Source organism: Oryzias latipes, chromosome 16 (assembly GCF_002234675.1).
Source record: "Oryzias latipes chromosome 16, ASM223467v1".
Classification (NCBI taxonomy): domain Eukaryota; kingdom Metazoa; phylum Chordata; class Actinopteri; order Beloniformes; family Adrianichthyidae; genus Oryzias; species Oryzias latipes.
This window is the reverse complement of record NC_019874.2, coordinates 25236630-25257790: the sequence shown is the minus strand read 5'-3', so window position 1 is coordinate 25257790 and position 21161 is coordinate 25236630. Positions and strand designations below refer to the sequence as shown.

At 37.8% G+C, this 21161-nt stretch overlaps 2 protein-coding genes across 3 annotated transcripts in view; both read left to right on the top strand.

Annotated features, from left to right (window-relative positions):
* The first annotated feature begins 1496 nt into the window (after positions 1 to 1496).
* On the top strand, positions 1497 to 10675 carry LOC110016770 (sialoadhesin-like). The gene is made up of 4 exons (XM_020710635.2): positions 1497 to 1816; positions 1918 to 2331; positions 9858 to 10124; positions 10355 to 10675. The coding sequence occupies exons 1-4, from the start codon at positions 1768 to 1770 to the stop codon at positions 10666 to 10668; spliced, it is 1044 nt and encodes a 347-aa protein (XP_020566294.1). The 5' UTR covers positions 1497 to 1767; the 3' UTR covers positions 10669 to 10675.
* A 7546-nt stretch (positions 10676 to 18221) lies between these two features.
* Positions 18222 to 21161, top strand: part of LOC105356006 (B-cell receptor CD22-like) — a 40873-nt gene continuing 37933 nt past the window's right edge. For both annotated transcript variants that reach the window (XR_002874901.1, XM_023964028.1), the window contains exons 1-2: positions 18222 to 18488; positions 18600 to 18848. Coding sequence is in view for 1 of the 2 variants with exons in the window: in XM_023964028.1 (XP_023819796.1) it covers positions 18359 to 18488; positions 18600 to 18848 (379 nt within the window). In the remaining variant the exon portion in view is untranslated. The remainder of the gene's footprint in view (positions 18489 to 18599; positions 18849 to 21161) is intronic.

Genomic DNA, 21161 nt, shown 5'->3' with positions numbered 1-21161 from the left:
TAGGTGTCTTGAAAAAACTTATTCCAAGTCCTATCGTTATTTAAACATTGCTGTATTAAAAGAAAATCTTGTGTCAGCTGCATGCATGCTAATCTGTGATGGTCAGTACTCAGCAAGAATGTGTTTTTGTGGGGGGTTTTAAATAGTTTTTGCAATTTTTTAACTTTAGTATTGTAGGAATATGCACACTTAAATTAGGGTCAAATAAATAGGATAAAGAGGAAGAAGATAAATCAACAGAATGTTTTATTTGTACTGAAGCATATTGTGGCAGGTAGGCCTCCCCCTCCTCCAGTGACATGGCACACGGCTGGCATGGCCACAGATCCACGCAGGGGCAGCTTGTGGGACTTCACTCTCTGCATTTACTGGATTGTGTTCTGTGGACCTGCTGGCCCACGGCAGTGTCGACTGTACACTTGCAGATTTTAATTACAACATTTATAATATAATTTTATTTGGAAATATGTCGTTCTTAGGGGTTAGGGGCCCAGAGGGTAGGCTACAAATGAACCTATTGTTTTTAGTTTTTAGTTTTAGTTTGAAGCAGTGCAATTTCAGGCTTATTTTTTGTTTTTAGCAGTGGTATTTGTTTTTAGTGGAATTTTTTTTTGTTTTTGGATTACTTTTTCCTGGGGTCTGAAGCATCGAATGGTGAACTGAGTGGTAGTTTTTTACTGTTCTGCATGTTGTGCACCCTGGCTTTCCCTGTCACTTATTGGCGTGGTTTTGATTTGATTTTGTGAAATTTTCCATTCCTTGATTTTTAAATTGCTTTAGTTGATGAAGCTTCTTCCTTTTAAAATTTTACATTGAACTCTAATTACTATTATTGAAGAAATAAAAATAAAACACACATTGTTTTCATCCAGAACCTGCACTGGGTTGTAAACTGGTCAAGTACCGGTAAATGGCATTAGGTTATACACTTTCTTGACAAAACACATTCTAATTGTTTATTTAAACACTGCTGAAATGAAAGAAAAGCCTTGTTAATCTGTGATGCTGATGATGAGGTTTTTCCATGTTTTAAATATATTTTGCAAGTTGGCAACTTGAGTATTTTTGAACTTCTAACACTTTAATTACTGGAAAAGAGAAGGGATAAATAGGAAGTTGAGAAATCTACAGAGTTGTTTATTTGTATATGTCACGCCTGTATATGTCACGCATACAGGCCCGGCACAGACGTGTATATATATATATATATTCCAGATATACAGATGTATATCTACGCTGGTGCTCCTTGTTGAAACAAGCTATCTTCACTTAATGGATTGAGCGCAGTAGCTCAGCTGGACCAAGGTGGTGTTGATTCCACTTTGGCAGATTTTGTTGACCTTTTGTTGACTGCTATATAATTGAGCAGATTGTTTTTTAAAGTAGAGCAACTTCAGGTATATTTTCTGTTTATAGGTTTAGTTGTTTGTCTTCAGACATTTTTTTTTCTTTTTTCACTGATGATCAATTGTTTTTCTTGTTCCAGGTTTCTGGCACCTCGGATGTTGGACTGAAAGGTGATGATAGTTTTTCTGTTCTGCGTGTGGCGCTACTTGACCTTCCCCATCACTCCCCCAGCGTGGTTTTGAACTGGTTTTGGTAAGCTCCCTTCTCTGTGCTTTTAAATTACTGAAGTCGATTAAGCCTCTTCCTTTTTTGTAATTTCAGATTAAATTGTAATAAACTATTATTAAAACATTTGCACAGGACTGCTTTAAGTATTTAGTGGTCTACAACCACAATGTTTGTTTTTGTCCAGCTTAAAAAATGGATGCTCAAATGTTTTGGTGTTTGGTGTTTCTTTCTGTTGTGAAAAGTAAGTTTTTTGTTTTTTTTACCTCCATTTAAGAGTTTATTCAAAAATATTTGTGTTGAAGTTTATTAACATTATCCTACTACTTTTTCTCAATTCTACAGATGTGTTTTCTTACCAAGAAAATCCTTTAGTCTTAGAGAAGACCCAGCTCACAGCCATGAAAGGCTCTTGTGTCCACATCAAATGTAAACCCAAAAGTGCTGATATTTCTGTTGAAGGTGCAGACTGGTTTTGGTTGAAGGATGAAATTAGGACTGGAGAACATGGCTTTACTGGCACTGTCATTTACAGCAGCAATGAATCAAAGTGGCCCGTCAGTTCACTCTTCAAAAACAGAGTAAACGTTTCTGATTTTTTACTCACAAGTCAAAAAACCCGCCAACCAGAACAGATCTGCAACATTTTGATCTGTGGACTAACTAAAAATGACAGTGGAAGCTATTCGCTGAGATTCTTTGGGAAATCCAAAAATGCCAAATGGACGACAAACCCTGCAGCAAATCTAACCGTTGTTGGTAAGTGTAAAACATATTCCAAATTATGGCTACACTAGAAATCTACATTTAAAATTATACTATTATATTATTGTAACAAATATTTTAAAATATTGGCAAGAACATTTGAAATTTAAGATAGAACACTTTCTTTGCTTCCCTTAGCAAAAAGTAGTCTTTTTAATTGTACTACAATTTCTTAAAAGTGAGTCAGTACACTCAATGTTTACTTTTCATGTACTACTATGGAATTACAAATCTGCCAATAAGTGAAAGGGCGTAAAGACAACTAAGCAGGCGTATTTAGGAACTGAGTGAGTGAACCTTAAAACCGCGCAGGCGCAATTCTAACTGAGAAGTGATCTTGCGCGGTCAATTCCTTTTTGCGCGCTCATGTGGATTTACGCTCAGTGTTAAGGGGGCGTTTTTGTCACTTTTGGGGCAGGAACCTTTCTGGTTGATCTGATTGGCTGAAATTTGCATGGCCTATCGGCGAGGCAGAGGGGCGGGACCATCATTTTTCAGTGCGGGGGGGGGGGGGGGTTAACAGGCGGCTCTTGAGCTGCGTGCGGCTCTCTGCCTTTTATCATATTTTCTATATTCAGTACTTTCACAACCATAAGGCCGTGAAAGAAGACCCCCCCCCATAGTACAAAGGAGCAGATATGTGAATAATGCAGAACAACTTCGTTTGGAAACCCTGGAAATGCAAAGAGACACGATTATGAGGCATAGTTTAAACTGCAGCTATCAGCTACGCGGAGGAACACGGGAATAGACCAGCAGCAGTTCGGTTAAATTAGATCTTCACAGATTCGGACTTCCTGCTTCAATAACTCTTCTGATAAACGTTCAAATGTGTCAGCAAGTATCTCACTCATTTTGTATTAACACAGAGAGTGAACTACAAAAGCATTTTTAAAGAAAAAAGTTCGTTTTTATTGCCTTTTAATCAGAATTGTTCGTTTTAAGCTGTGAATGCAAACAGAGCAGTGAGCCGGCTGCCAAGGGAGCGTCAAAAAAGTGCAACCTCTGTGAAACACCATTCTGTAAAAATCAGTGAACTTTTAAAAAGCAAATAAATGTCTATATTTATATGAACTGGTAATGAAGACTCGTCAGCATAGTCATGCTACATTATTATTTATTATACAAAATTTTGTTAGAAAGTCAACCTCCATTTTATTGTTATAGTTTTTATAATTTAATAGAGATATGAATCATAACAAATACTCAATAGCTCTGAAGATACTAAAGCTTCTGTCACCAAACCTCCTGTATTGACTATTCATGACTTCATTGTCCTACTGCAACAAAGATTATGTCATAATTCATGTTGTTTATTGTTAGGAATTTTTCATATTTAAATATTGACCAGATATGGTCAAAAATGCTCAATGGCTTTGAAGATGCTGTAGTTACTGACACAAAACTTCCTGTACTGACTAATCATGACCTTATTTTATTTTATTATATTATATTTTCCTACTAAAATAAAGATTATGCAAAAAAAAATAATCTGGCATCTTCAGAGCTATTGAGGATTTTTGACCAAATCTGATCCATTTGTAAATATGAAAAATTCCTATAAATAAACAAAGTGAACTATTGACATTCTTTATTTTAGTATGACAATAAGGTCATGTCAAGTTACTGATAACTTTAGTCATGATTCATATCTATTAAAATTTGAAAAAGTATATGAAACAAGATAAAATGAAGATGGACTTTCCTACAAAATGTGTATTGTAACAAGAATATGCTTTATAATAATTTTATGATTTTTTTTGTAGGATTATTGATTTTTACACAGTGGTGTTTCACAGTTCACAGAGGTTGCACTTTGTTGACGGTCCCTTGGCAGCCGGCTGCTGCATGTCTGCATTCACAGCTTAAAGCGTACAATTCTGATTAAAAGGCAAAAAACGATCTTTTTTTTCAGATATGCATTTGTGGTTCACTCACTGTGTTAATACAAAAGGATTGAGATACTTGCTGACATATTTGAACATTGATCAGAAGAGTTATTGAAGCAGGAAGTCTGAATCTGTGAAGATCTTTCTAACTTATCGAACCTCAGCTGCCAGAGAATTTAAAAGAATGAATCTATGGTTCACAAGTGAGGACGCTGGAAAACCAACTCCGACAAGACAAGAAGACGCAGCAGCTGAGTTTCCGCGAAAAAGGAAAGACCTGTGTTGGAAGATCGACTCGAGGCTCAGCGCTGCTATTTCCAGCAGATGACCGTGAAAAGCTGTCCATCCTCCCCCCTTACCGGGACGCAGGGCCGGCGAGTTACGCCACACTTTGGGACTGCAGGACTTAAACTTGGCCTGAGGTGTCTACTGTCACTGTTCTTAGGAGCCGCACGGCAAAGAGACAGACTCTGATGATGAGGAAAGGGAAGCCGGCGTGTCTGATAGAGATGTAGCCCAGCTGTTCCAGATGCAGAAGATGAAGACTTTGATGGATTATAAATGCTGATTGATGACTGAAAAAATAAATCACAACCAACTCAGTTTTGTGCTCGCTGCCTTTTTTAAACACACACCAGCGTGCACGTTTCACCGGTATGTGTGTTTACGTTAAATACAGAAAAAACACTAAACTGAAACGGCCCCGTTTAATCCAGTGCTGTTGTAAGGAGAGGAGGGGGTTATTATGAGAAATAACATGGCTTTAATTGTGTTTGTCTGGGAGGTCAGTGTGTGGTGTGGCTCTTTGACTATCACAGTTAGAAATGTCGGGTCTTTGTGTCAAACTTGTTTGTCCCCCCCCCTGTTAGAGCCAATCATAGAAAAAAACCGCGGATGTAACGTGGATTAAAACATTAACCAATGACCCAGACTAAGGTAAGAAAGTGCAGCGGGTTTTTTTGTGCTGTAAGTTTTTCTCATGTGAAATTCACTGCATTTGTTATCGTTTTAATGATTTTAATCCACGTTACAGCCGCCGTTCATTTTCTATTAAAGCCCCAAAATTAAAGTCCCGCCCCGCTGCTTGGCATGCAAATTTCAGCCAATCAGATCAACCAGAAAGGTTCCTGCCCCTAAGTGACAAACACACCCCTAAATACCGCCCCCAAGTGACAAAAACGCCCCCTTAACACTGACCGTAAATCCAGGTGAGGGCGCAAAGGAGAACTGACCGAGCAGGATCACTGCTCAGTTAGGATTTCAGCCGTTCAGTTGTAAAATACGGGGTCGCTTAGTTAGAATTGCACCAGCACGGTTGTAAGGTTCACTCACTCAGTTTCTAAATACGCCTGCTTAGTTGTCTTTACGCCCTTTCAATTTTTGGCATTTATGTGATTCGATAATGTACTCTCTGTACACAAATCTAATGTTCCAATTTATTCGATACAGTGGGACAAAAAAAGTGTTTTGTGCAAGTTCTCCAACTTAAAAAGATGATAGTCCTGTACTTTTTTTTTAGCAAAAGTGTACTTTAACTGTTAAATGCCAAATGAGAAAAAAAAATCCTGAAAATCACATTGTCTGATTTTTAAGAATTGGTAACACTTTATATTAAGATTCCTTAACAAGCTTTGTTAATGCATTAACAAGCATTATAATAGAATTTTTAGGGTGTTAGTAAGACATTTATGAGTATAATAAGTCTAATAAGGTTTATTAAATCACTTAGTTAACACATTTACAAGCATTATTATTAGGATATTTTTAAGATGCTAATGATACATTTATTGACATTGTTGATGCCTAAAAAATGTGTCAGTGTTAATAAGCTTAATAAGATTTATTAACAACCTTTGTTAACAAATTAAAAAGCAGTAGTATTGTTGTTTGGGGTTCTAGTAAGACATTTATTAGCATCATAGATTTCTCACACAAGCCTAAGTGTTAATAAGCTTAATAAGTTTTATTAATAGGCATTATTAATATGTAAGATGCTAGTAAGATTTATTAGCATTATAGATGTTTTACAAATACCTGAAAGTGTTAATAAGATTCATTAACATATAAAGTCAGACCATCGTGTTCAAAGTCCATATTTCTAAACTTCTAATAAGCTTAACAAATGTATTTATTAACTTTGTTTACAGTTTATTAATTGTTTTGTAGCACCTCATCTAAAGTGAGGACTGTTTTTACCACAAAGATAAACAGAACAATATAACAATAAAACAGACTAAACACACAAAAATCTTTTTGTAAAAGGAATATAATAATTTAATTCAGACAAATTAAAAAATAAAATAAAACATAGGGGCCGGTGTTGGATGACTTTAGCATCATAGCTAATAAGGATAAAGTATTATCAAGGCAAGGCAAGGCAAGGCAAGTTTGTTTGTATAGCACAATTAGTACACAAAGTAATTCAAGGTGCTTCACAAAACAGAAAAATGCATTAAAATCACAATACATCATAGAAATAATCAACGTAAAATTTACTTTAAAAGAAAAGAAAAAATTTGAAAATTAATTTAAAAATAAAGGAAGCAAACTATCCTGAGTGAAAGGTTTATTTCAAATCTCATCACCAGGAGACAGTTCACTGGATTCAATGCCAACTGCATTCAACCACTGTTGCCTTGCTTCCAAGTCTACTGGAAAGTTGCACAAGCCAGTCATTTTTGAAGACCGAAGGAATAAACTTACAGGACCATGCTAAAGCTAACACGCTAACAACCGCAGTGTTGCCAGATCTGAGTGACAGTTTCCAGTAAAACTATAGCCGTAGCCTAATAAAAAATGACAATAATAATAAATTATTATATAATAAATCTGTTATAATAAATGTTTTTATAAAATAAGTACAGAAAATTCAGTTGTACGTTTCTCGTATCGTGTACTCTAGATGGCTTGGGAGAACACAGATACATAGGAGCTTGTTTACTGATATGTCAGTGGTCTCATCAAGATACAGTGAATATGGAGACTCACCAATATCCTCACGTGGCTCTTCTCTAAAATGTGGCGCCAGAACAGACTTTATTACTGCAGTGCACTTCGTCCTGTGCATTTTGAATGCCACGACTTCATCTTGAATAATATCTGACAAGTCATCAACTGCGTTGATGGATGTATGACAAGCCACATACGTCGCAATCCTCAGTTCACAACGTTTTTGGTCATCTTGTATTGTCTTTGCAGCAGCAGACCCCGTTGGTACAGCAAATGACTTAACACTTGGCACACAACGAGACTTGTGTTTTCTTGTAGCGCCATGTTCTTTCAAATCATTAAGTTGCTCTCGAATTTCCGCATTACAATACTTGCAACGAGCTTTGGAGTCATCCTCTGGCACAGGGGCAATCCAGCATTTTAGTTCCGGATAAGTCTCCCATTCCTTTCTGTAAAGTTTTTTGTATTTTCCCCACTTCTGCATGATGCTATCACCAGTAAAGGCCTACCTCAGTGTTAGTTTAACCTTTTCATGTTGTTTTGGCCTTATAACAAGTGACCAATACAATGTCACTCTGATGTTTGGTTAACCAATACAGTAATCCCCCGCCCATTCGCGGGTGGCCGCAGATGACGTGACGTCAAAAGCGTGAGACGCAGAACAGCGCTCATTCCACGAATTTTGAAAAACGATTTACTCTGTTCTGTACTATAAACTATAACGACCGTTGGACAGAGCTGCGGGCAGCCGGCGCCCCCCTCTTTCTGCCAGCTGCTGGACCACAGCATATGTCACTCAGCGGTGGGCTGGTGACTGGTGGATTAGAGGGGGCGGGGCCTACCTGGGTGCACGTTGGCTGAACGTTCTCTTCCGGCTGAGTGTATGAGCAGGCTGTGCTATTTTTGTTCGAGCTGTAACCATTCTGACAAGGTTAATTAAAGCCAATAAAGCCCTGCATCATCTCCAGCTTCTGGAAATGAACCCAAACGGCAGAAAAGGGTTCCGACTCTGCAGAGGCTCTGGGAGTTTTAAAACAGTGTCAGTTATTCGCTGATTTTCGTTATTCGCGGGGGGGTGAGGAACTAAACCCCCGTGAATACGGGGGGATTACTGTAATGTTTCATATATTCACCATGCTTTTTTAAGGCTATATATTAATTAGTATACTTTTGATTGATATTTTAAATAATAAGAAAAATAATAATAATGACAGTAAAAAACGCTAAATATTTTAAAAAGCAGCCCAAATTTTATAGACCTGCCCAATGCCAATCTTACCCGCCCAACATAACCAAAAGAGCCCAATTGGGCGGAAACCTGCCCAATCTGGCAACACTGAACGACCGACCGGTACGGAATCAAAGATGGGCAGGTCAACTAATGTCCCCATTGGCTAATGAATCTGTCAATCAAACTAATCAGCAAAACAGTCGTGCTCACTTTGAGCCAATTGAATGGCCTCTTAGACTTTCTCTAAGCTTTCACCAAGTGACAAAAAAAGTCCCGCCCATCTTTGATTTTGTACATCTTTGATTCCCTTCGGCTTTCAAAAATGACTGGCTTGTGCAACTTTCCAGTAGACTTGGAAGCAAGGCAACAGTGAATGAATGCAGTTGGCATTGAATCCAGTGAACTGTCTCCTAGTGATGGGATTTTCAATGAATGTTTCACTCAGGATAGATGCTAATACTTTATCCTTATTGCTGATGCTAAAATCACCTGACACTGTTTTTGGTTGTTGTTTTTTTTTTTTTATTTGTCTAAATAAAATTATTATATTTCTTTTACAGAAAAAAGTTGGTATGTTTAATCTGATTTAATGTTATAAATTTATTTTTAAAAGCTTTATGTTTTGTGGTTGTTTGTGGTAAAAACTGTCCTCACTTTATATGAGGTGCTGCAAAACAATTAATAAACTGTTAACAAAGTTCATTAATACATTTGTTAAGCTTATGAGCAGTTAAGTAATATGGATTTTGAAGACAATGGTCTGACTTTAGATGTTAATGAATCTTATCAACACTTTTGGGTATTTGAAAGACATCTATAATGCTAATAAATATCTGACTAGCATCTTACATATTAATAAAGCCAATCAATTTGTTAAGTTAGTTAATAAAACGTATTAAGCTTATTAACACTTAGGCTATTTTGAGGCATCTTTAATGCTAATAAATGTCTTACTAGAATCCCAAACAATAATGATACTTCTTAATTTGTTAACAAAGGTTGTTTATAAAACCTTTTAAGCTTATTAACACTTAGGCTAGTGTGAGACATCTATAATGGCAATAAATGTATCATTTGCATCTTAACATCCTAATAAAAATGATTTTGAATGTGTTAACTAAGTAATTTAATAAACCTTTTTAGACTTATTAGATTTAACACTCTAAAAATTTTATTATAATGCTTGTTAATACATTAACAAAGCTTGTTAAGGAATCTTAATATAAAGTGTTAAATAATTGATATTTGAATTATAGTGGAAAATAAATTTTTGGTCATTTGGTCAATAGCATGATATCTGGCTCTCACAGACCAGTAACTTCTAGAGGATCCTTGTCCTCCACTTGTTACCTGTTTGAACTGCTTCTCTATAAAAAAGACACCTGTCCACAACCTCAAACAGTCACACTCCAAACTCCATATTTTTGGCCATTTGGCTGTTGTGTTTTCAGATAATCCGTGTCCAATCACGTTTGAGGAGCCACCTGTGGTGTTGGATTCTGAAAAGGTCACGCTCACATGCTCCACGCCACATACATGTCCTTCAAACCTACGGATCGACTCTTTATCTGGAAGACTCTCCCAGAGTTCTGGAGAGGCTAAGAGCATTTCATACAGCTTTACTGCCAGCTGGAGAGACGATGGACGGGAGTTTTCCTGTCAAACATCAGAGAACAAGGACAAATACTTGATCAAGAGAGTTCACTTAACTGTTAAACGTAAGTTATTAAATTATAGAAGTTTATATCAATTGACATACAGTCTTTTCACTTAATACAGTTTGAGATGGAAAACAAAAGCATTTAAACCTAATAACCATATAAAGTAGTTCCTTCCTAACTTTTTGCCATTTTTTACAGACATCTTTCAGCATTTTTTTTTGCCTGGGGCTAAATGTTTTTATGTGTTGGCTTATAACCTTTTATGTGTGTCAAATGTTTCAACACAGCGGTTCTTAAAGATGAAAAAAGAGACGACATATTTCAGTTAAAAGAAGGAGAATCTTTTTATCGTACTTGCACTCACCCAAAGTCAACTTCAAGCACCAAATTTCACTGGAGGAAAAACGGCCAGTGGTATAGTGACGGAGCTCGACTCGTCATTGAATCTGTAAAAGAATCAGATTCTGGATACTACACCTGTAAGTGTGACATACCAGGAAGTGGAGAGTCTACAAAAGATGTCATTTATGTGTCATGTGAGTATCTAAATTTTCTATTCACTTATTATACCAGGGACTGTTTTGTTTATTCTGTTTTTTAGAGGCATTTATTGTGGCTACAGGAGTTTTCAATATGCAATGCAAAGCTTGTTACTGCATCGTAAAATGGGTAATGGGGGATTGAGTGATTCAGAAGCAGTTCTACTGAAGGCCCAGGTGGGTAATGCACGGTCTGCCACTGATACTTACCAAATAAAAACTCCATACTCCAGTATGACTCATAGTCTGAAAAATATGGTAAATGGCTTTGTGCTTTACTGGATATCTCATGTCATCATTTTCATCACTAATGAGTCTCAGTTGATTTTCTTGTCTGTTGTGCTGCATCTTGGTCCACAGATAAACCTGAAGTTGAGGTTCAGATGAAATGGCAGAATCCCAACAGAGGCTTCAAAGACATTAAAGAAGGAGACGAGGTTACACTAGAATGTGTCGTGAAAAGAAGCAAGCCACAGCCTGACAGCTTTTCCTGGATCAAGGAATCCAGCTCTTTGCCTCTTCAGAAAAGTCAGACATATAAACTGAGGGTCAAACCAGAAGACAGAGGCTACTACAGATGCACAGCTACAAACTCTGTGGGTTCTGGATCCTCGCAACGATATCACCTCGATGTTCAATGTAAGAGACGATAAAAAGATATAAAGTGACGTGACAGGATACCTGAGAGCTAAATTATTGTAATAAAGGCATAAGAAAAATCGGTGGCCATTACAGTCACCTACTAAACACAACAATCTGTCTGATAAAAACAAGTCCAGTAGTGTTTTTAGAACATAAAATGTCTTTAAATCTCCAGAAATGTGATGATCAGGTAGTTGAATGTAAACAGGCTGCACACAAACAAAACTGCAGTGAGTGTGCAGAAATGCACAACTTAAAACTACGTGAGACTGTTTGACAGTCACATATTTTTACTTACTTTGATATCATATTTCAACAGCATACGATACGTGCGTACGTTTTAAAAGACGTTTTACAGTTACAAAATGCTAGCATAATCTGTCGCCATTTCATTAAAAAATTTCAAAATATATAAATCTATTTTTACTCACCTTCTCTTGTGCTGTTAACCCAGTGATTCAGACGTAGCTCTATTTAAGGCCCGGGTCGGTAATGCACGATCTGCCACTGATACATACCAAATAAAAACTCCATACTCTAGTATGACTCATAGTCTGAAAAATATGGTAAATTGTTATGTGTTTACTGGATATCTCATGTCAACATTTTCATCACTAATGAGTCTTGGTTGATTTTCTTGTCTGATGTGTTGCATCTTGGTCCACAGATAAACCTGAAGTTGAGGTTCAAATGAGATGGCAGAATCCCAATAGAGGCTTCAAAGACGTTAAAGAAGGAGACGAGGTTACACTAGAATGTGTCGTGAAAAGAAGCCAGCCACAGCCTGACAGCTTTTACTGGATCAAAGAATCCAGCTCTTTGCCTCTTCAGAAAAGTCAGACATATAAACTGAGGGTCAAACCAGAGGACAGAGGCTATTACAGATGCACAGCTACAAACTCTGTGGGTTCTGGATCCTCACAACGGTATCACCTCGATGTTAAATGTAAGAGACGATAAAGATATAAAGTGACGTGACAGGATACCTGAGAGCTAAATTATTGTGATAAAGGCAAAAGAAAAATCGGTGGCCATTACAGTCACCTACTAAACACAACAATCTGTCGGATAAAAAAAAGTCCAGTAGTGTTTTCAGAAAATAAAATGTCTTTAAATCTCCAGAAATGAGATGATCAGGTAGTTGAATGTAAACAGGCTGCACGCTAAAAAAAACTGCAGTGAGTGTGCAGAAATGCACAACTTGAAACTACGTGAGACTGTTTGTCAGTCACATATGTTTACTTACTTTTATATCATATTTCAACAGCATATGATACGTACGTACGTTTTAAAAGACGTTCTATGTTTTACAGCTACAAAATGCTAGCATAATCTGTCGCCGTTCCATTAAAAAAAAATCTAAATATATAAATCTCTTTTTACTCACCTTCTCTTGTGCTGTTAACCCAGTGATTCAGACGTAGCTCTACTTAAGGCCCGGGTGGGTAATGCATGGTCTGTCACTGATGCATACCATATAAAAACTCCATACTCTAGTATGACTCATAGTCTGAAAAATATGGTAAATGGTTAAGTGCTCTACCAGATATCTCATGTCATCATTTTCATCACTAATGAGTCTTGGTCAATTTTCTTGGCTGATGTGTTGCATCTTGGTCCACAGATAAACCTGAAGTTGAGGTTCAAATGAGATGGCAAAATCCCAATAGAGGCTTCAAAGACATTAAAGAAGGAGACGAGGTTACACTAGAATGTGTCGTGAAAAGAAGCCAGCCACAGCCTGACAGCTTTTCCTGGATCAAAGAATCCAGCTCTTTGCCTCTTCAGAAAAGTCAGACATATAAACTGAGGGTCAAACCAGAGGACAGAGGCAACTACAGATGCACAGCTACAAACTCTGTGGGTTCTGGATCCTCACAACGATATCACCTCGATGTTCAATGTAAGCTAAGAATCTTCATTTGTTACATGATTCATAACCTTTTTCCTCAAGAAACCTTGTCTTCTAAACCTTATACACCTTTTTATTCTAGTCAAACCTCAGAGCACAATTATCCTGCGTGGTGGTGATAAATACGACGTAAAGCTTAACAGCAACATATCGTTTGTTTGTTTCACTGATGCAAACCCAAAGCCATTGTTCTCCTGGTACCGCTACAATAAGTCTAAGCCCTCTGATTGGACAATTCTAGCTGCAAATGAAAATGAACTGAATCTGACTTGGGTTCAAAGAGAAGATGAAGCGTGCTATGTTTGTAATGCAACCAACATCATTGGTGCTGGGAACCATAGTCAGCCTGCCTGCATAAAAGTGCTGTGTAAGTGATTTTCTTCCTCTTTTATCTTTGTGATTCTGCTCTTTCACTGTTTCTGCTTATCTGTTTCCCTTTTCCAAACATAATAACAATACTTGGTTTGTTTTAACAATAACGGGCATCTCTGCAAAATCAGAACAGAATCAGAGAACTAAATAAATTACAGTTGGAAAAAATACTACAAAACCCCCAAAAATACTACAAAAAACAAGAGTAAACATAGAAAAAGCAGAGGTTTATATATGTCTTTACAGAGTCCAGGCTAAGGTTATTGACATGGGTACATCCATTATAATAAAAAAACAATATGTTGAAAATAGAGCCTCCACAGCGGGTTCTGTGAAATACATTAAGTATTTCATCTTCCTTAAAACTTGTTGAAATATTTATTTGGATTAATGTGACCAAACATTAATATATTTCCCTCTTGAAACAGAACTCCATCTTCTGTTTGCAACTTTATTTGCCCCAATTTGAGTATATTTTAAAAACCTTCTTCTGAGGCAACAGGAGCAGAAAACATATTCTCATACATCTCAAAGGGAAATCTCTTACATGCAAATTCACACGCACACATTTCCTACAAGCTGATTATGTGGTGCATTCAACAAGCATATGCAAAAGCAAAAAAGTAAAGAACTGAATTTGTTCAAACACTGCCAAGACAGAAAAAATACCCTTATTATTAAAATATCTTTCCTGGAGAATATCTGAGTTGAAATATTAATATTCCCAAGCCGCAACACCTTTCAATTCTTTGGACATATTTTTAACGGAAAAACAGCCAAGTGTTTATTTTTAATTTTTTATTGTATGCCTTCTTTGGGATTTTCAACACCTAACAGATATTGTTGGAAATTATCTTAAACATTTTTTTAAAAGTTCCGTTGTGAATATTATCCCAGAGGAAAGTAAACCGGCTTTCTGTAAGCTGATATTTAGCAAGCAAACCATTGTCTTTGATTTTATTTATTTTTTCTGTTCCTCCCACCAACGTCTTGTTGTCCATTGTCCAAGGCAGACACTCGGATGACAATGTCCGCAGACTTGTTAATGTAATCGACTTTACCAACATTAAAAACCAGGAAATGACCATACTATCGCTGGATGCTGAAAAAGCTTTTGACAGAGTAAATTGGAAGTTCCTAATTGCTGCCCTCCATAGGTTTGGTTTTGGAGAATCATTCATCAATTGGATTAAAACATTATGTCATAACCCCTATGCATCAGTTAGAACTAATAGACTTCCAACAGGTTTTTTCTTGGAAGAGGAACCAGACAGGGTTGCCCACTCTCCCCTTCTCTTTTTGCTATATTTATTGAGCCTCTAGCTGCAGCAATAAGACAGCATGAGAGCATTAAAGGAATTAAAACTAAACACAGTCATCATAAAATTAGTCTCTATGCAGATGACATATTACTGTTTTTAAATAATTCATTTTCTGTAAATGAAACAGCAACAATCATTAATGAAATCTCCTCCATATCAGACTACTCCATTAATTGGAATAAATCTGTTTTATTACCACTGAACAGTAATGTGGAGCAAAGACTCACAATACCAGTTAAATCAGGAAATATCAAATATCTAGGTATAAATTTTTCCCCCCAAATTATCAGAACTGGTGCAGCTAAACCACACCCTATTACTGAAAAGCATACAGGACGATCTAACACGTTGGACCAACCTGCCTCTGTCCCTTATGGGCAAGGTAGCCACAGTTAAAATGAAAATCTTACCCAAAGTTAATTATCTCTTTTCGATGACCCCCACACAACCGCCATTAAAATGGTTCGAAACATTAGACTCATCCATATCAAGCTTTCTATGGAACAAACTTTAAAATCTGCAAAAAGCTGTGGAGGATTAGAATTACCTAACTTCCACAAATACTTTCTTGCAAATAGATTACAATACATCTTAAAATGGTTAAAAAATAATCCAGAAACCAACTCATGGTTAGACTTGGAACAGGCTTTATGTGGAAAGATCAACCTGTCAGATCTACCATTTATTAGCCAAACAGGTAAAAAACAGGATTGCTTTCAAAGTATTAATATAAACACCACTTTAACAGCCATCCTTAACAGACATCCTAATAAACCAAAAAATGATACACTTCCCACCTTGGCAAGCAGGGGGCGTAACATCACTAGAGCACTTAATTATTGACAGAAGATTCATGACACCCCAGGAACTTCAAGTCAAACATGGAATAAATAACTACTTGGAATATCAGCAACTTAAATTTATTATTATTAAAAAGTTTAAATACAGAGACAACGATTTAACGCTGCCAGAAGTAGTTACCTCTTTGATTAACTTTTCAATGAATAAAACTCTCTCCAAAATATACAAACTTATGTAATTTAGATAGTAATATTTCACTCCTAACAACAAAATGGGATGCAGATTTGAACATCAGCACAGATGAAAGCTTTTGGTCAGAACTTTGTCTAAACACCTTTAAACTGACAGTCCAAATTTGCAGCCAATCCATTTCAAAACTCTTCACAGAATTTACTACACTGGACAGAGGATGTTCAAGATGGGTCTCAGTAACTCAGACATTTGTGAGCACTGTGATAGTAATCTACCCGACAGTTACATGCACGCACTGTGGTTCTGCACACCTGTCCAGACTCTCTGGCAGCAGGTATGTGCCGATCTATCAGTCTGGATTAAGGTTCCCATTACGGCTTCTCTGTCACTTTGCGTGCATGGTGACATGAGTGCCATCGAGGTAGAAGGAGAATTTTTAAATATCATTTTCATAACTCTTTGTATTGCTACAAAAACATTTTAATAAAATGTAAAAACAAGAAAAACATAAATATAAGTCAATACAGAAATCTGCTGTTTGATCATATGAGCTTGGAAAAAATGTCAGCCCAAAGTTCAAATAACTTTGAAAGAATTCAGTCTCTCTGGTCTCCCATAGCTAACTCCATGACTTAGAGGGTGGGGGGACAATTTCCAACTGTGGCCGAGCCTGGTCGGGCCATGTCTAAAACACCCCTCGTGGGCCCCCCTTTTCCCCGGGGTGCCCCCCTCCTGGGTGAGGACGGCTGGCCCCTGCCTTGCTCCTTCCTGGACCAACCGTTGGCCGGGTGGGTGGCTGCCTGGAGTGCGGAGCGGGTCCCCCTTGGGGGGTCCTGGCTCGTACCTGGGGTTGGGGCGGGGGGACGCCTGGAACTCCTGGGTGGTGATGAGGTGCTCGTCTGGGGCTGTGGGCACCCTTCTTGGGTGGGGCCCTGCGTTGGACCCTCCCGGCGCGGCGGGGGGCTGCTCTCCTGGTTGGGCTGGGGCGGCACTCTCTTCCCCCCGTGCCTCCCTGCTCTCTGGCTCTGGGGGCCTCGCGGCCGTCCTGCTGGCCCGGGCCTGGGTGGCAGATGTGATGTCTGCCGCTGCTGCTGCGGCGGGGGTCTTGGTGTGGGGATGGCTGGGCACTCTCCCTCCTTCTTTTCACATTCCACCATCCATTTTAGAAGAACATAAACACTCACCTGAGCACAGGTGTTAGCTCACCTTTGCACTAATAGTTTGCATGACTGAATGAAGGAAATATTTCACACCAGTTGGTTTAAAGGCACAAGTATGCGTGTGTGAACACTGTCTGTTTGGTGTATATGTTGACATTTCTGCAGTTAGCAGGTGTGTTGCTAACATTTGAGTGTGTGTGTGGACAGGCCCCGCCCTTTGAGATTGGTACTACATTTGAACCTTACCGTAATGATAAACATCCAGTAAACTTGTTGCTTTATGCTGCTTCATGGTTTTACCCCCCCTCCTATTATCACCCTCCTACCCCTCCTCTCTCTAACATCCCTCTCTCTTCTTCCCTCCTTTCCTTTTCCGTCCGGTCCAACGCAAGGATTTTCAAATATGATTGAAATTAAGAAAGTTTGGCCTCAATTACAAAGGGGATTTATTCAGACATACCTTTGGTTTGTCTGAAGATTCATAACCCCTGTTGTTAAAGTAAAATATGTCTAACACAAGAGGCCCTAAGTTGTCATCTGTCTGCCCAGCTGCTGAACAGGACAAGTTAAAAAAAAAAAAATAAGTTAACCTGCTTTCAGTAAGCTGATATTTAGCAAGCAAAGCATCGTCTTTGATTTCATTTCTTTTTTCAGTTTCTCCCACCAACGTCTTGTTGGCCATGGACTCAAAGATCAGAGAGGGTCAGCTCATCACAGTAACCTGCACAGCTGAGAGCTTTCCACCTGCAAATATTACTTTAAACATGTCTTCAACAAGGATTCCTCAATCATTGGACATCGCCTTCAGTCAATCCAGTGATGAACCAAATGTTTTCAGCCACACATTTAATGCAACCTTAGCTCATGAGTCATCTTACATCTGCATAGCTTCAAACAGTGAAGGAGAACAGACAAGCAATCAGATAAAACTGGAAGTTGAATGTGAGTAAATATAAGGATGTAATTTCATTTCCTGTATTGATAATATTTTTGAAAAGAAAAAAGGCAATATATAAACTGTAAAGTTTGCAGTTATCCTAAAACTTTGACTCTCTTGCAGTGGACAAGAAGGGAATTTTGTCGATGTGTGAATTGATATTTTAGAAGTACCAAAATTAAAATGCAACTGTGTGTGTTAAAAAAGAAGTGAAAATAAATGAAATGTGAAAAAGTGATTAAAAAGGTACATTTTTTTTCTTTAAATTCAGATTCCCCAAAAGATTTGAAAATAGAAGCAAAGCCTGAATCTGTTGTAAGGGAAAATCAGCCTTTCTCATTGGACTGCAGCTTCCATTCTAACCCATCGGTCTCTTCACTCACCTGGATAAAGAAGACCAATGACGGCAGGGAAATGACTGTGAGTTCTGAAAGGAAATACTCTGTGGAATCTGCCCGTCGCTCTGACAGTGGATGGTACAGATGCGCAGCTACAAATAATGTTGGAACAGGAAAATCCCAGCCTGTACAGATTACAGTCCATTGTGAGTATTATAAAAAAGGAGCAACATAAAATGTGAACCTCCTGTTTCTAAACATAGAAATACTAAACTCATAATGTTGCTCTGCTTCATCTCTTCCTTTATTCTGCTTAGACGCTCCAAAACAAACAACAATCATCAAAGGTAAAGAGCTGTTGCATGATGGGAAACGTTTAGTGACTCTGAGCTGCAGCAGTCAGTGCTATCCTCCTGCAACTTATGTCTGGTACAAAAAAACAGAAAAGCAAAAAGTCTCCATTGGAAATAACTTCAAAGTTTTCTCAGACCAAGCAGGAGAGTACTATTGTGTTGCTGAAAATGAGTTTGGTCTAGGAATCTCTGAACCCATCAGGCTGTTTCATAGTAAGTGAATGTAATGCAATTTAAGTGAACATACAATCATTTAATCATGTTTGTCTTCAAAATAATTAGTATTAAAATTAGTTGAAAACAAATTCCCTGCTTACCCTTTAGGTTTGGGTCCTCTAGCAGACTCCTTGGAGCTTGAGGGTCATGTCCAGTATCTTTTGCTTTTGTCACACGCTGCAGGTTTTTGGGTTGTCCAGGCCCGTAGAGGGTCCTCTAACTGATCAGCAGCACCAACAAAACACAATTATTGTAATATAACTGTGATCTCTCTATTATTACATTTTGTGAATGAATTATTGTTGCTGCTGATGAATTAAATACAGTATATTGCCTGCATGTTGGATGCACATTTAGTGGTGCCAAACCAATTTTAAAAGTGAAAAGAAAAAAATATGAATGACAAAAGTATATAGATATATATTTTTGAATGTAACATTTGGCACTCAACAAATAACAATCACAAAACTCCAACTTATTAAAAACAGCAACTTAATAGCAAATCAAATAACGATAAAACAATCCAAAATAAAGAACACAACAGCTCACTGATGGGGATTTTGGAAAGTCAGAGTCTTTATCCGTCTGAAAAGGACCTCTTTGCACCAAATCCATTCTTACTGGATCAGAGAGTGTGGTTGGCCGTTCAGCTGGACCAAACTTACAAGCAGCAGCAACGTTTTCCCTTTCAACAGAAGATGTGGTGACAGGAGTTTCTTCTGCAGCTAAAAAACAAGAATTATTAATATGCAAAATATCATCATTATGTCAAACCAAAACTGCAAAATACAAATAAGAAATAAATGTGAACAATGACTTGAGTATAAATGGAAATATAAGCATTTATACACTTCTCTTTTATTTTGTATGTTCAAAATTTTAAAACTAATACATTTATTTTGTTTGTCATTGATAAATTAGAACCTTTATTTCTTATCTGTATTTGACAGTTTTGATTCTACATATTTCATGCCAATGCAAGATTTTAAGTCACATTGTTGAAAAAGTCAGACTACCAGAATGTTTACTCTATAACATATAAACAGCAGTTTCTATACTGACATAAACCGGAAAATGCAGATCGCACTAAATATGTGTTGGCAAAACAATGAAACGATGAGATAACGTTAGTTAAAACATTTATCAGCCATCATACCATCATCATTATCTACTTTTCTCTGCTCTCCGCCGTTTTGGAAGGTCATGTCTGACCTCAACTTGGAAACTTGGGTATCAGAATTATTTTCTAGTTTTCCATTGGAAATTAACAGGATTGTTTATGTGCAAACTTGACCTCGGATTGATTAATATTTTACGTAAATTGTGCAGCTGCAGAGAAAGGGAGGATAGTGTAAAAATTACGGCCCCAACATCCTCCAAACTTACCTTGTGATTGTTGTTGAAGTTCTTCATCTTTTTTCAGCTCCTAATGATGGATAAAGCATCTGTAGCATGAAGTTCTCTTGTTGTCGCTCTGATCAGTGTGACAAAATGCGCTCGTTTTTTAACTTTTCCCCAACTTTATTTAAACAAAATGCGCTCGTAAATGCACACTGTTCCAGACTCAGATGCAATGATGTTGACCAATCGTTGCTAAGAGTGGCGTAACGTCATTATTTAGGTTGCCAGATTGGTTCAGATATATTGAAGTGGGGGATCATTAAAGTCCAGGCAACATTCTTTTGCACAAAATTCAGAGCTCACATTGCTACAGAAGTTCTATGAAATGGGTTGCCAGATTTGGGTCTTTTTCTATTTAATTATTTTCGCCACTTCGGGGCCCTGGTGGTGACGGGGGCCCACGCGGCTGCGTAATTCGCATATAGGGAGGACCGGCCATGCATACAGTGCTCTTTACGCAGAACTCCAGTCATTAGTATGAATGTGTGCTCTCTGACCACACACAAATACTGCATGCATGGCATGTTGAGGTGATACAGGTGATATATGTCCAGTTTGGAGGAGTTTGGGGGGGGGGGGGGGGGTGACACTTTATAAACTTCGTTAGCACAGACATGTTATTATTCCGTGACATCTCCTCAAAGTCAAAAGCCCTCAGTTCTCTATACGTTTCTTGTTGCCAACATATAAAAATGATCAAACGGAGATCAAACCTTTATTACATCACGCATAATTGAGATTTTCATTGTCTGTAATGATAACAAAATACGATTATACAGTTAGGCAACGTCCTTTTATTTTCCGGCGCTGTAATGCAGTTAATGGCAGCTCTCTGTTGTTGAGGATAACATCATCTCTTGTGATCACGGAGTAATCTGCTGTTTAGGTTCAGACAGCCGAAAATCTTTT

Excerpts from the sequence above, each read along its gene's own strand:
- LOC110016770 (XM_020710635.2), top strand. The coding sequence starts at position 1,768 with ATGGATGCTCAAATGTTTTGGTGTTTGGTGTTTCTTTCTGTTGTGAAA. Across the intron at positions 1,817-1,917 it reads GTTTCTTTCTGTTGTGAAAA|ATGTGTTTTCTTACCAAGAA; the intron begins GTAAGTTTTTTG and ends TCAATTCTACAG. Across the intron at positions 2,332-9,857 it reads AGCAAATCTAACCGTTGTTG|ATAATCCGTGTCCAATCACG; the intron begins GTAAGTGTAAAA and ends TTGTGTTTTCAG.